The sequence below is a fragment of the Bubalus bubalis genome, chromosome 3 (genome assembly GCF_019923935.1).
Source record: "Bubalus bubalis isolate 160015118507 breed Murrah chromosome 3, NDDB_SH_1, whole genome shotgun sequence".
Classification (NCBI taxonomy): domain Eukaryota; kingdom Metazoa; phylum Chordata; class Mammalia; order Artiodactyla; family Bovidae; genus Bubalus; species Bubalus bubalis.
Window position 1 is genome coordinate 174,619,442 of NC_059159.1, and position 13,242 is coordinate 174,632,683.

At 45.2% G+C, this 13,242-nt stretch overlaps 1 protein-coding gene across 2 annotated transcripts; it reads left to right on the forward strand.

The window, feature by feature from the left end:
- The first annotated feature begins 1,707 nt into the window (after positions 1–1,707).
- Positions 1,708–11,229, forward strand: FAM110C (family with sequence similarity 110 member C). Of its 2 annotated transcripts, none has more exons than XR_003108375.3 (2): positions 1,708–4,753; positions 8,183–11,229. XR_003108375.3 is itself a non-coding variant. In XM_025282386.3 (2 exons), exon 1 carries the CDS (start codon positions 3,625–3,627, stop codon positions 4,531–4,533), a length of 909 nt encoding a protein of 302 aa, XP_025138171.2. In that variant the 5' UTR covers positions 1,710–3,624; the 3' UTR covers positions 4,534–4,558; positions 8,183–11,229. The 2 variants fall into 2 exon arrangements, 1 of the variants encoding a protein (XP_025138171.2); XM_025282386.3 differs by having other exon boundaries at positions 1,710–4,558.
- Positions 11,230–13,242: the final 2,013 nt, after the last annotated feature.

Below are 13,242 nucleotides of genomic sequence, written 5' to 3' on the forward strand. Positions count from 1 at the left end.
AATTTATAGATCATTTGGGGTTGTATTGGGTTTTTAACAAGATTAAGTCTTCCAAACTATTACATGGGATGTAGCTCAATTTATGTCTTCTTTAATTTCTTTTAGTGGTGTTTTGTAGTTTTCATCATATAAGTCTTTTACCTCCTGGTTTAATTCCTAAATATTTTACTCATTATTTGGATACCATAGTAAATGCAATTGTTTTGTAATTTTCTCTTCAGATTAATCAGTTAGTGCATATAAGTGCAGCTGATTTTTGTGTGTTAACCTGCATCCTCCTACTTTCCTGAATTTTTTTCTAACAGTTTTTTTTTTTTTTTCTGGAATCTTCAGCATTTGCTACATATAAGATAACATCATCTGCAAACAGGAAATTTTACTTCTTCCTTTCTAATCTGTGTCTCTAATCTATGGCTTTGTGTCTTTTTCTTGCCATATTACTCTGGCTGGAACTCAGTACTGCATGGAATAGAAGTGGTGAAAGCAGGCACCCTTGCCCTGTTCCTAATCCGAGACAAAAAGCTTTCAGTCTCTTACTGTTGAGTTTAATGTTCACTCTAGCTTTTTCACATATGACTTTTATTACCTTGAAGTAATTTCCTTCTATTCTTAGTTTGTTGCGTGTTTTTATCTTGAAAATATGTTGAATTTTGTCAAGTGCTTTTTTTGAATCAATTGTAATGACTTTGTATGTTTTTCTTTCTCTTCATTCTGTTGATATTATATTGTTTTATTTTCATACATTGAACCACCCTTGCATTCCAAAATAAATCCCACTTGTAGATAATCCTTTCAGTATGCTGCTGAATTGTGCTTGTTAGTATTTTGTTAAGCAATTTTGCATTAATGTTCATAAGGGGTATTAATATGCAGATTTCTTATTTTATCTTTGGTTTTGGTATGAGGGTAATGCAGACCTTATAGAACGAGTTAGGAAGTGTTCCCTCCTCTTCACTTTTTGGTGAAAATTTAAGAAGAATTGGTTTTTAGTTCTTCTTTAAAAGTTTGTCAGTCAATAATCAGGTACAAGGTTTCTTTTTGATGGGAGACATCTGCTATCTCATTCAATCTCCTACTAGCTACAGGTCTATGTGGATTTTCTATTTCTTCATGATTTAGTCTCTGTAGGTTTCATGATATTTAGCTATTTACTCAAGACTGCCACTATACTTGTCCTATTTTTAAAATTTCACATACATCCTGATCATTTGCACTCCATAAAATATCCTATGGAAGCATGACTGTAAATGGTTGCATGATGCTCCGTCCCATGGGTGTGTCATCCACTATCTAACTTTCTTCCTTTTGTTGAATATATGTTGATTTCAATTGCTTGTCTGCAGTGAATATCTTCATACTGTGAACACATCTCTTCTTGGTTCCACAGGACATATTCTCTGGAGGAGAGTTTCTGGATCATTGGGTCTGTAAGCATTATTCCTGCTCTGATCATGTCTTTGGAGATGATGCCAGGGATAAATGAGGCTCAAAGTCTAAGCTACCAGCTGAGCAGTGAGAAAAATTTATGGAGAAAATTTTGTCAGTATCTTAATATCTTTACCTTAAATACAACTTTATAGTAGTTTTATTCAATACTCATATGTGAATTCACTAACCGTCTTTAAAAATGTGATAATCCACTAATCATAACCACCATAATTAAAACATTTATTTATTGAAAAGTTCGTCTGTGTTGTAAAGCAATTGTCTTCCAAATAAAAAAATTTTTAAAAAGAAAATTTGATCTGTACCAGACATAGTGCTAAGCCCTTTATATGCATAATCTCATTAATCAATGTCCCAGCCGGTGGGAGTAATGCAGTCTAGTTTACAGTGGAGCAACCTGACCCTAACAAGGAACACCGAGAAGTTCAACCTGACAGCCTCTCCAGAAGCCGGGGCAGAGACCTCATTTAGTGCTCACTAAAAAGTAGTGAATGTTCTAAGCTATACAAATGAAGATTTTTACAAATGACAGAGCAAAGGCCCTGAGAGATTTGTTTTCTGTCCAATGGAACATAGCTAATAAATGGTGGACCCAGGCTCAGACAAATCCCAGATACCCTATGCTTAGGAGTTCTCTCTCTCTCTGAACTGCTGCAACTGCCCCAGTGTAAACATGAAAAGGAGGCATTTGGGGCTAAGCAATTAAAAATATGTGTTTTCTCTGACTGACAATAGACACGGCGGCCTGAGTAAAAGCTGGGCTTTGGGCTCCCACCAGGCCCTCCCACCACCAGTATGCTATCTGTCCATCCCTGGAGCTAGCGGAGGCTCCATCTCTCTCTCTCAGCCAGTTTCAGGGCAACAGGCATCTTTTCACTTCAGTGTGGCATTTTCTGGTGACAGTAACTGGGTAGCCTGGTTCTCAGGAGACCTGGTTTCTTGTGTTTCTATCACTGACTATAGGATATAACCTCAGAGAAACTCCAGGTCTGAAGACCCATTTGGCACCTGCTGGGATTCTGGGTGGTTGGTGGTCAGTGGATGCAGGTTTGCCTAACCTGTTTGAAATCATTGAGCTTCTGCCCCTGCTCACTCACCACCAGTCCGCTTGGTGCCCATTGGCATTTCTGTTAAAAAACAAACAAAAACCCCCAAAAACATCAGACCCAGACCTGAGGCAGCTAGTTGCCTGCAGACAGGTGTTGCTCCGCACCAGGCGCACTCAGCCACAACCTTGAAAGGTCAGCGTACCATGGAGTTGGCTTTCACAGGAGATAACGTGGACATATCACTGTCTGGCAGTTATCGTTAGTCCTTTGTCCAACTTTAGAAATAATGGAATTTTGGCAATGTTTTCCCTTAGACTTTTTCAGCATTCCTAGACTGATTCACTCCCCTGGTGAACCCGTGGTTTCCGTGTTACACTGATTACGGTAAAAACAGCAGTCTTCTGGGAATGTGTTCAGGCTTTTCCCGAATCCCTGAGCCTTGCCTCCGCAGTCGCTGCTCTCTCTCGAGCCCCGGCATCAGACGGTCCAGTCTGGTCGGGCCACCGGCAGGCCGGCCGTCTGGCTGAGCCTGGACCCAGTCCCGGTTCCTGGTTCCCTTCTGCCTGACACACAGACTGACCTGTCCTGCGGCGCGTCATAGCCGTTTCTTTCCTACAGTTTAAGAGGAGTGCCCTGCAAGAGCACTCCAGGAAATTAAAGTCACTTTTCAAACATCCCGAGGTCACTTTAAGAATTCAAAGGGCAGGAGACACCTGCCGGGTGGGGGGGTGGCGCCGGAGCCGCTCAGCCCTCCCGGCTCCGGAAGTGCCGGCGTCGGAGGTGACCGCGCCCCGCGGCCGGGAAGGGGCGGTGGGCCCCCGGGGCCGCAGCGACTTGGCCCCTCCCCGCCCCTCTGCCTTGCGGGCCCGCGGGGCTCGGCCCTGACCCCGGAGCAGGTCCGCGCGAAGCCCGGCGGGACCCTGAACAGGCGGGCGGGCCCGGCGCGAGGCGAGGGCGGGCTGGGAGGGGCGGGGCCGGCGGGCGGTACTCCAGTCGGAGCGGACTCTGCCCCCGCCCCGGGCGGCCGGGCACCGGGGCGCCGCTGCTCACACGGAACCGACTCCGGAGCTGGTCCGCTGACGACCGCGCGCAGTCCGAGAGCGTCTCCGCAGTGGGCCGGGCCTGGAGGATGCGCGCTCTGGACGCGCCCGCGAGCGCGCGGCTCTTGTCCCGGGACTCCGGGACCCCCGCGGCCCCGGACGCGGCTGGGCCGGCTCGCAGGAGCGCGGTGGAGAGGCTGGCGGCCGACCGCGCCAAGTACGTGCGCGGCCCGCCTAGGACCGGCCCAGGCCCGGCTGGCGGGGGCAGCAGCCCCGAGGCGACCGGAGGGCAGGCGTGCGTCCCCGGGCCCGGGGTGCGCAGGGCTATAGCGCGGAAGCCGCTAAGGCCGGACTCGCTGGTCATATACCGTCAGAAGTGCGAGTTCGCCCGAGCGTCGGGAGCCGACAGCCCCAGGGCAAGCCTGGTGAAGAAGCTCTTCCAGGGGCCGAGCAAGGACAAGACGCCCGAGCCTCCCGGCGCCGCCCGGGTGGGAGCGGAGTTGGGGGTCAGGGCCCAGGGGGCCGCCCGGGCCGAGCCTGGCCCCTCCACGGGCCCCGCGCCCGCCCGGTCCGTCGGGACGCCCCCCAGGGTCTCGGCTGCGCCCCGCGGCGCGGAGCTGCTGGGGGCGAGGCGCCGGGGGCTGCAGCGCTCGCAGTCCGACCTTAGCTCGCGCTACTCCGTGTCCTTGGCCGAATCGGACACTTTCTTCCAGTACTGCGGCCTGGAGCCCGACGTGGTGGAGGCGCTCGGGCGGGAGAACTTCTCGGCTGAGTCGGACCGCGGCGCCCTCAAGGTCCGCAGCGTGAGCGTGGCCACCTCCGACAGCGGCTTCTCCCGGCGCAGCGGGGAAGACGAGGGGCTGCAGGAGGAGGAGCTGGCGGAGCAGGTGCCCAGCACCACCTCGGTGGTCGAGAGGAACGCGCGCATCATTAAGTGGCTGTACACCTGCAAGAAGGCCAAGGAGACGCCCGGCCAGGGGCTGCAGGGCCCCGCGTGACAGACCCCAGGAGACCCGGGCCGAGGTGTGCCTCCGGGGCCCGGGAGGGCTGTCTGTGAGGCGCGCCTGTGAGGTGCTGGGGAGGGACCGAGCTGGGGAACCCTGCCTTCTAAAGTAACTCGGGGCCGAGAGAGAGCCGCAGGGGCGCCTGCGTCAGAAGGCTGCCAGACCCGGCCTGTGCCGGTTCTCCTGAGTGTGCGGCTTCTAGCTGCCAGGAAAGGTAACTCTGTACACTAAGTACATGCCAGTTGGCTTATTACTGTAAAAAGAGAAGAAATTGGCATTCTAAATGCTCCGTCAGAAAGTGCTTTTACACCTCTGCTGTTTCCCTGCGTTGAAATAGCCTGAGAGCTCTGCGTGGGTCCAGAGCTTTGATGCCGGCTGACCGGTCAGGTCCGCGGGGACCCTGGGGGGACTGCGATCTCCCCTCCCCAGAAAGGAAGGCTGTGCGCTTCCTTGAGGCCTTCACCGAGCCGAGAGGAAGGAGGACTTCTCTACAGGATCTTCTCAGCCATTTGGCACTCATTTAGCTCTAAAAGATTTTTGCCTAAATTTTGTTCAGATTGTTTCGAGGCCTTTCTAAGGAGATGCGTTGGGGCAGCTTTGTGCCCAAGAAAGAGCTTCAGTTTTTTTTAATTGAGGGAGGGACTAGATCATAACTAATGTCTTAGAGTTCCACTTGGCAGTGATTCTGTGTTTTATTTGCCTCTGATGATAGCAGGGGAGGTGTATTTCTTCCCCTTGGAGTCAGTATCTCAAGGCTGATCTCAGGAAGTTTTTTCCTCAAGGAAGTAAGGAATGTTTATTTTCACTGTCACCTCTATGGAGAGGGTATTTCTGGGGTAGTGAAGGGAGAAGGGAAGATACTTTATCAGGGTTCTCTTTGAGAACCAAGATTTTAAGCACTACAGCACCTTGTTTTCTCTGACCCTGCACTGACGACTTGCTATAAATGTTTGTAAAGTTAATGTGATAGAAGTATTTTGTCTGCCCTTGAGATAAACTAATTTAAGACATGGTATCAGTCTTCAGCATGGTGGGGGAGTCTGCACTAAGACGTGTTTGCACACAGCTCACCTGTTTGAGGCCTGAAAAATGCCTAACTTCCCCAAGTGGAAGACAGGTCTTAATGTCTAAGATGATCTTAATACAGATGTGACAATTCATAAAAAGAAAAGGATTCAGTGTTCTTTTGAATTCAGAAGGGTCATGACTTACAGACTCCCTTGTAGTTTATTGAGGATTATTGCATTTTCCCTAACCTGAGTCCCCACAGAATGTATAAAGGGAATCAGAATTTAAACTAAAAGCAGTACATTAACTCGTACTTTTCACCAGTTGTCTTGGGGCCTGAGGTGAGTGACTGCTGGCCAGGGTTAGGGTTGGCCATGAACACCTTGATATGGTGGAGGGAAGCTGCAGAGGCTGGCTTGTCCCAGAGGGTCACGGTGTAGCAGATGAGCCCTCAGTGGGGAGTCGGGAGCCTGTCTTCTGTTAGCGATCACTCCCCGACTTTTAGCTTAGGCTCCCATTGTCCATAAAATGGACGTGGATAGCAGAGGGTTTCCAACCTCTATACTTTGTAATTCCATATAGTCTGAAATGTGTTTGTCTGTGTTCCATGACTGTAACCTAGAAAAGGAAAACAACAACAACAGAAAAACTGTTATCTATTGTGACATGACTTTTATGGCAAAGGGAAGTAGTTGAGGCCAGAGGAAAGTGGCACGGGGTTGAGGACTGCCCAGGATGACTGCAGGAGAACAGAGGTGCACTCACTCACCAGCTCCCTCCCTCTTCACAGTGCTGCTTTTTCAAGTGGAGGACCATATCACCTGTCTTCTAAGCTGTTTCATGTTATTGTTCAGAGAAGGGAGATGGTTGTTACACAGAACCTGCCCAGTTTGCTGTGTGTCAGTGGCAAGCATCAGCTCTGTAAAGATTTTCTCTACAAATTTACTCTCATAGACCCCAAACAGCTCAAGTTCTTTGAACTTCAACCCAAGAGACCTAAGGGCTTGCTGCTTGGATAATTGTGAGGAGGAAATGCATGTCCTTTCTCCAACTTATGGCAGGCCTCCCATTTTAATTAATTGAAGGACAGGAAGGTGATTAAACACTGGTAGACAGTGAATTTTCATGAATTTTACACTGGGCAATAGAATACTAAAATTATCAGTCATGGGTTCCAGTGGAATGTCCTCATTCTCCAAACGAGGACAATGTCTGTCCTGACCACAGTCCCCTCAATTCACCACCTTCAGACATGAAATCCCCTCTGAAAAAGAGTCAGGACAGACTCCAGACCCTTCACCTTCATTGGTGAGGGTCTTCTGGCAGCCTGAACAAAATGCAGCTGACCTTTCGTCACAGGATTACTTGCCTGAGAATAGTTCCCTAACTTCTGGAAGCTGTGGAAACAAAACTACAGCTGTAATTTTTCTCTAGTTTATTGTGACATTTGTGTTGGAATCCATACAGATTTGTTTTAGGATTTCATGAAAAATTCAGAAAATTTGAGATGAACGAAGATGTCTTTTCTAGGTGAAAAAGAAAATATATTTTATGTGAAGGTTTTTGTCCTCTTGGTAGATAGAGGTACTATAAAGTAAAATAAAAATATTCCATCCAGAATTAAATAAGAAGTTCATAAATCTATTACCCCATGGATTAAAAATATTTACTTTTCAAAAGTGAGACCATCAGCGATAGAGAATGACTTATAGAAGCTGCATGCGATTCCACTGGGCTCCATGACTGACAGTTACACGTGGATAATTTTGGTATCATATATCCCAGTGTAAAATTCATGAAAACCACTCTTCTGTCTACTGGTGTTTAATCATCTTCCTGTCCTTCAATTCATTAAAATGGGAGGCCTGCCAAAATTTAGGTTTCTGGTTTTCTATCTTTTGCGTAGAATATATGTTACTGATTTTAATATCGTTATAAAAGAATGGCAACTTGTCCTTTGAATTTTTTAGGGATAAATATTGTTCAATTTTAAAGCAAAAATATCAGACATTCCCCAGCTCTTTTCACATTTCTCTTTGATAATGTGGGGTAACTGGAAGCTGGGCGGTAGAACCGTCTGAGCATCTGCACAGATGCCATGGAGCGTGGAGCAGACAAACAGGGCACCCCTGCCTTCCCGCTTCTGTCTTTTCCAACTAGCTTGGTAGTTCGTACTCACCAACTAGGAGTGCATTTTAGGTGAACGTAGTGACCTGAGCTGTAATAAGGCTACCTCCATCATCAGCCCAGCCCCTGAATCTTTCAGAGAGGACTGTGTTTGAAAGGGCAGAACCTGTTTGCCTTTTAAATTGTGTTTGTACTGCTTGCTCTGTGTTCTGTTTTGTTGTCCACCTCTGTGCTAGTGAGCACTGGCCTTACCGATCAACATTCAAAGAAATTTCTCTTTACTGCCTCAGAAAAAGGCCTACAGGGAAATGGATACAGAGCAACCAGATGATAGCTATGTTTGCTACTTATTTCTTTTCAAAGTTTTAAATGCACAAAGGAGATGTGTGAAATACAGAAAGTATCATAAAACCAAAGACTGCAGGGACCAAAGTTTGTAATTCAATGCTTGGCTTTATAACTTTTGCCTAGACTGGTGTTGATTGATAGCTTTTTCCTTACTCCTCAGGAAGCAAGCCTTCTGGACGATGGGGACTCCTTGCAGTATGTCTGGATGACTGGGACCCCAGGCCCATCTTCACTGCCAGGTTTTGTCTAGAGTACCCAAGTATCCATATAATTGCTCTTTTCCCAGGAATAAAACACACCACTGAAGAAGTTTGTCATTTCAGAAGTTTGAAATGCTGTGGAGAAGGTGGGAACACAGAACTTGGAAATTAGCTGAGTTTTAACTGTTATGACACAGCTGAAGCTCTGGAAAATATTTTCTTGTGTTAGGTGGATCTATTTTTGCTTCCAGAGGGCAGCAGAAGAAGGAAAAGCTGCTTGGAAATATCTTCAAGGGCATCTTTCTGAGTGGCTTGCTGACAAATAGGCACCATGATACATTTTAATGATTATTAATTTTGAAAGGAAAAAAGGCAAAGAGCATGAAAGTCAAACACAAATGCCATGGTATTTACTGCTTTCAACCATACTGGACAGATTGGCACTATTTAAATCAAAGTTCTGTGACCATAAGAAGATGTATGCTACACAAATACTGTGGTTAACAAAGAGCAAACACATGCTCACACTTGCACATTCACACATAGACCTCCTTTTCTAGGTACCGCTGCACCATAAACTACAATGAATTCCAGCTGTGCAATTGATCATCTTACGAGGTGAATCAGAAAGCACTCTTACAACCACTTGAGAGCTGCAGGGTCATGATGAGTGCCACTCCGGATGGGCTGTGGACATGCAGTGGTAACATAAAAAGATAAAGAGTTGAAATACTGCTAGGAAACCTTTCTGTGTACCTGGACAGTTTCTTAGAATTGGCAGAATACTGAAGCTTCCTTCCTTCAAATCTGTATCAGTGGTCCTCTTCTGCAGCACCGTGTCTGATATGCCTCCTTGGTTCTCTTGTCCCCAACTTCCGAAAAGGATAAAAAAGACCTCTATTTAGGCAGAACATGGACTCATGACATGTGAAATGCCCTACATTTTGGTCTACTTCGCACCCTCATCTATCATGCAGTCATTCCAAATTTGGCAGCAGTTCGTTGCCTGAATAGGATGCTGTCTGAATAGGATGTTTGAAACAAGGGCAGCCCCTTGGGCAGCTGGGAGACTGTCGGGTTGGAGTGTTCTTGGTAAGGAGTTACTGTGACCCTAAACCTGTCCTGGCTCATGACACTCAGAGTAAATAAATTTCAAGTTCAGAACCTTCGGAGAGAAGTTTGTGTATCCATGAAAACAACCCAAAGACAACCTGTCACCCAGTCAAAGTTCACAATGTTTCATCAAAATACATCTAAGAATATAATTATTAGAGCAGGGAAGGAAGAGAAATGGGTTTCTCAAAAGTAAAATATTTTATAAACCAATTTTGATACATTCATGTATTTGTTTAATACTGTATTCTATTTTTGTAACTTTTGCTGTGAGAATAGGTCCTGGAGTTAAATATTTATTTTTATGTAAGTATTGGTCTTCAGATAGTTTTCCGACATTTCATACGGTTTTGGTTTTTGCCAGTATAATTTTAGTCATTCTGTCCTTGGTTATCGTTTTGTACGTTGTTTAATTGAATTTTCCATGTGACTCAGCAGCATGTTCGGGACTCTGTACTGTGCTCAGCACTGTAGGGACTTGTTTGCCAATAAGTCACGGTTGTGCATTTGGGGAGGATACCTCTTCAATGTAGACTCTATAAAGACGAAGATTCCCTGCTCTAAGAAAATTTTCCCTGTTTTTTTTTTTTTTTTTTAATGCTGCTATTTTGCTATTCACTATTCACTGGATTATACTTAATTTAAAAGATAATGTCAAAAATGAGAATTTTCTTTAAAGGATCTTTTGTATTTGGAGTTTCCCTATTTGCAGATTCCATTAATTTTTTATGTGAATGCTTTAAGTGAAATTGTTATGTGCCTTTCTACTGTCAGAATAGGATAAAGTATATCCTAGGTCAGATTTATCTGAGATCAAAATGATGTGAACTCTGCCATTCATGTGGGCTTCCCTGGTGGCTCAGTAGTAAAGAATTTGCCTGCAGTGCAGGAGATGCAGGAGACGTGGGTTCAACCCCTGGGTCCTGGGGCTCCCCTGGAGGAAGGCATGGCAACCCACTCCAGTACTCTTGCCTGGAGAATCCCATGAACAGAGAAGCCTGGCAGGCTGCAGTCCATAGGGTCGCACAGAGTCCAACACCACTGAAGTGACTAAGCAGCAGAAATAGCTACCAGCCACCCATGTAATAGATGAAAACCAGGAAAACAAATTGGTTACTGTTTAAAAGCACTGAGATCTTCCAGAAGCATTTGTGTGTCAATGACAGTGACTCTCTGAAGTAAATGTCAGGGGTGTGTGTGAGGCATGAATAGGGTGTCCCCAGACCCCAGCAGGATCAGGTTAACACTCCCTCTTGTGTGTCTGGATTCAGGCCTCAGCTCAGGGGCTGAGTGTGTGGCTGGTGGCAGGAAATCCTTTCCTAACTCTGAATTAACCCAAATTGCTGAGTGACTCTGAGAAAATCAGACTTTGTAGCTCAGTCTGAATAAAAAAGTTTATAATTGGTTTCACAAGGATGAACAGTAGTTATTGCTGCAAAATAGTTTCATTTGTTCAGGAAAGAATAGCATATTAGGTAATATGATTAAGTACAATGGAAAGGAAAAGTTATTGAAAAATAATTGATAAAACCTGGAAAATAGCTTGACAGTATATAGTTCTTTAATATATGGATACAGATTACCAGTGCCTCAGACTTAAAGGTAGTTATGTGACTGAAAGGTAGTTATATAACTGAAGTTTTCTCATTATGCATATAGTTTTTAAACTGCTGGTCACTGACGCTGGAATAAGAAGCAGGCTTGACCAAGCATCGCCCTTTCCAGTGGTTAAAGGGCACTGCTACAGTTATTGTTGGTGATGCCATGAAATATCAGGCCCAGACGATTGTTATGGCAGTCTAAATAGAGTTCTTTTTTTACACACTACTTGCAACATGAGTGCAATATTGTATATTCTGTATCAAAGAAATAAACTATTTTTTGTCATTTTTAATATAGCTTTGGGAATTTGTACAATATTAAAAAATTGAAGCAAGGCTATGGTTATTATAATTACTCATATCTTTTGCTTTCTCCCTCCTAAATATTACAGCAGATTATCAGTCAAAATGAAGAGTGCATTCTAAAACCTGAGCTAGGAGAATCATGTGGCATCTGAAGTCTCCAGTTCTCCCCGGAGCTGGAATACAGTAAAATCAGTTTGAATATTTAGCACATTGGTTTTCTTCGTTTCATCACTCTTTTGCTTATTTTTTTCCTTCATGGCTTATTAATATAATTGTTGTAAAATGAGTTCAAAGGTAAAATGAGAGTATAGTTTGTAACCTTTCCTGTTAGTTAACTCATTGCTGAAGGTAGACTCCGTGCCCATCCGCTTTGCTGTCTGTATCTGCCCAAATGGGAGACGTGGGCCTGAGCCACGGTCTCTGCATCACCGTTCTCACCGTGCCAGGCCGGCTGCCCTTTCAGTCCTACCGTGGCTTACACACAACTCCACATAAGCAACCAGAGATCCTTAGGGAGAACCTTAAGGGTTCTTAAGGAGAATAAATGGTTCACCCTGTATTTCCATGGAGATAATGGACAAACCCTCAGGGGCTGGAGCAACTGGAACTGTTCAGAAACAGTCCAGATACTGTGCTGTGTGGCTTCCATTGCAGAATCCAGTAGCAGCTGTCATTTTCTTCCTTCAGGCAAACATGATTTCTTACTCTTCTGTTTCTCTTTGTGAAAAACAAAGTGATGCTCAGTGGTTAAGTGTTTAAACTTTGCTTGCATTTCCAGTGGTGAAGTAAATTTATATAATCATTGAATGTTCCAGATTGGAAATGTCAAACGAGAAGGAAATTAAGTTATCAACCAGGAGCTTACACCTCTAGTCGTGAAAGTAGGAGGGAACAGCTCATGGGGAGAAAATACAGAAACATCAGAAAATGTCCTCCTGCTCAATAATATTTTCCTGACTATCTGCTACAATGCCCCCAAATTCTACAATGGTCATCTTTGTGTTATCTCCTTGAAAACTGTCATTAAAATTGAAATGCTTTCTGAAGGTGAGAATGTATTAAACCATTGATAACCATTCATCTTTAAGTCAAAACAGAATAGTAATTGTTTTAGAAAGTGAGAACCCAAGCTGCAGAAGCAGATCTGGAAAGGCAAGCGTGAGGGACGCTCAATTTTGATCTTAAGTAAGACTCTTATCTCAAGTGCCAGATTGGAAATTACCAGCAAACCCACATCCTGCTGCTGAAGCCCTCATGCTTCTGGGCAGCAGCAGTTGTGACCAGGGACAGCCCGCTGATGACGGCAGAGTCACAGGTGCACACTTCAGTTCAGTTCAGTCGCTCAGTCGTGTCTGACTCTATGACCCCATTAACTGCAGCACGCCAGCCCTCCATGTCCATCACCAACTCCCAGAGTTTACCCAAACTCATGTCCATTGAGTCGGTGATGCCGTCCAACCATCTCATCCTGCCCTCAATCTTTCCCAGCATCAGGGTCTTTTCAAATGAGTCAGCTCTTCGCATCAGGTGGCCAAAGTATTGGAGTTTCAGCTTCAACATCAGTCCTTCCAATGAACACCCAGGACTGATCTCTAGGATGGACTGGTTAGATCTCTTTGCAGTCCAAGGGACTCTCAAGAGTCTTCTCCAACACCACAGTTCAAAAGCATCAATTCTTCGGTGCTCAGCTTTCTTTACAGTCCAACTCACATCCCTATGTGCCTACTGGAAAAACCATAGCATTGACTAGACAGACCTTTGTTGGCAAAGTAATGTCTCTGCTTTTTAGTATGCTGTCTAGGTTGGTCATAACTTTCCTTCCAAGGAGTATGTGTCTTTTAATTTCATGGCTGCAGTCACCATCTGCAGTGATTTTAGAGCCCCCCCCAAAATAAAGTCAGCCACTGTTTCCACTGTTTCCCCATCTGTTTGCCATGGAGTGATGGGACCAGATGCCATGATCTTAATTTTCTGAATGTTGAGCTTTAAGCCAACTTTTT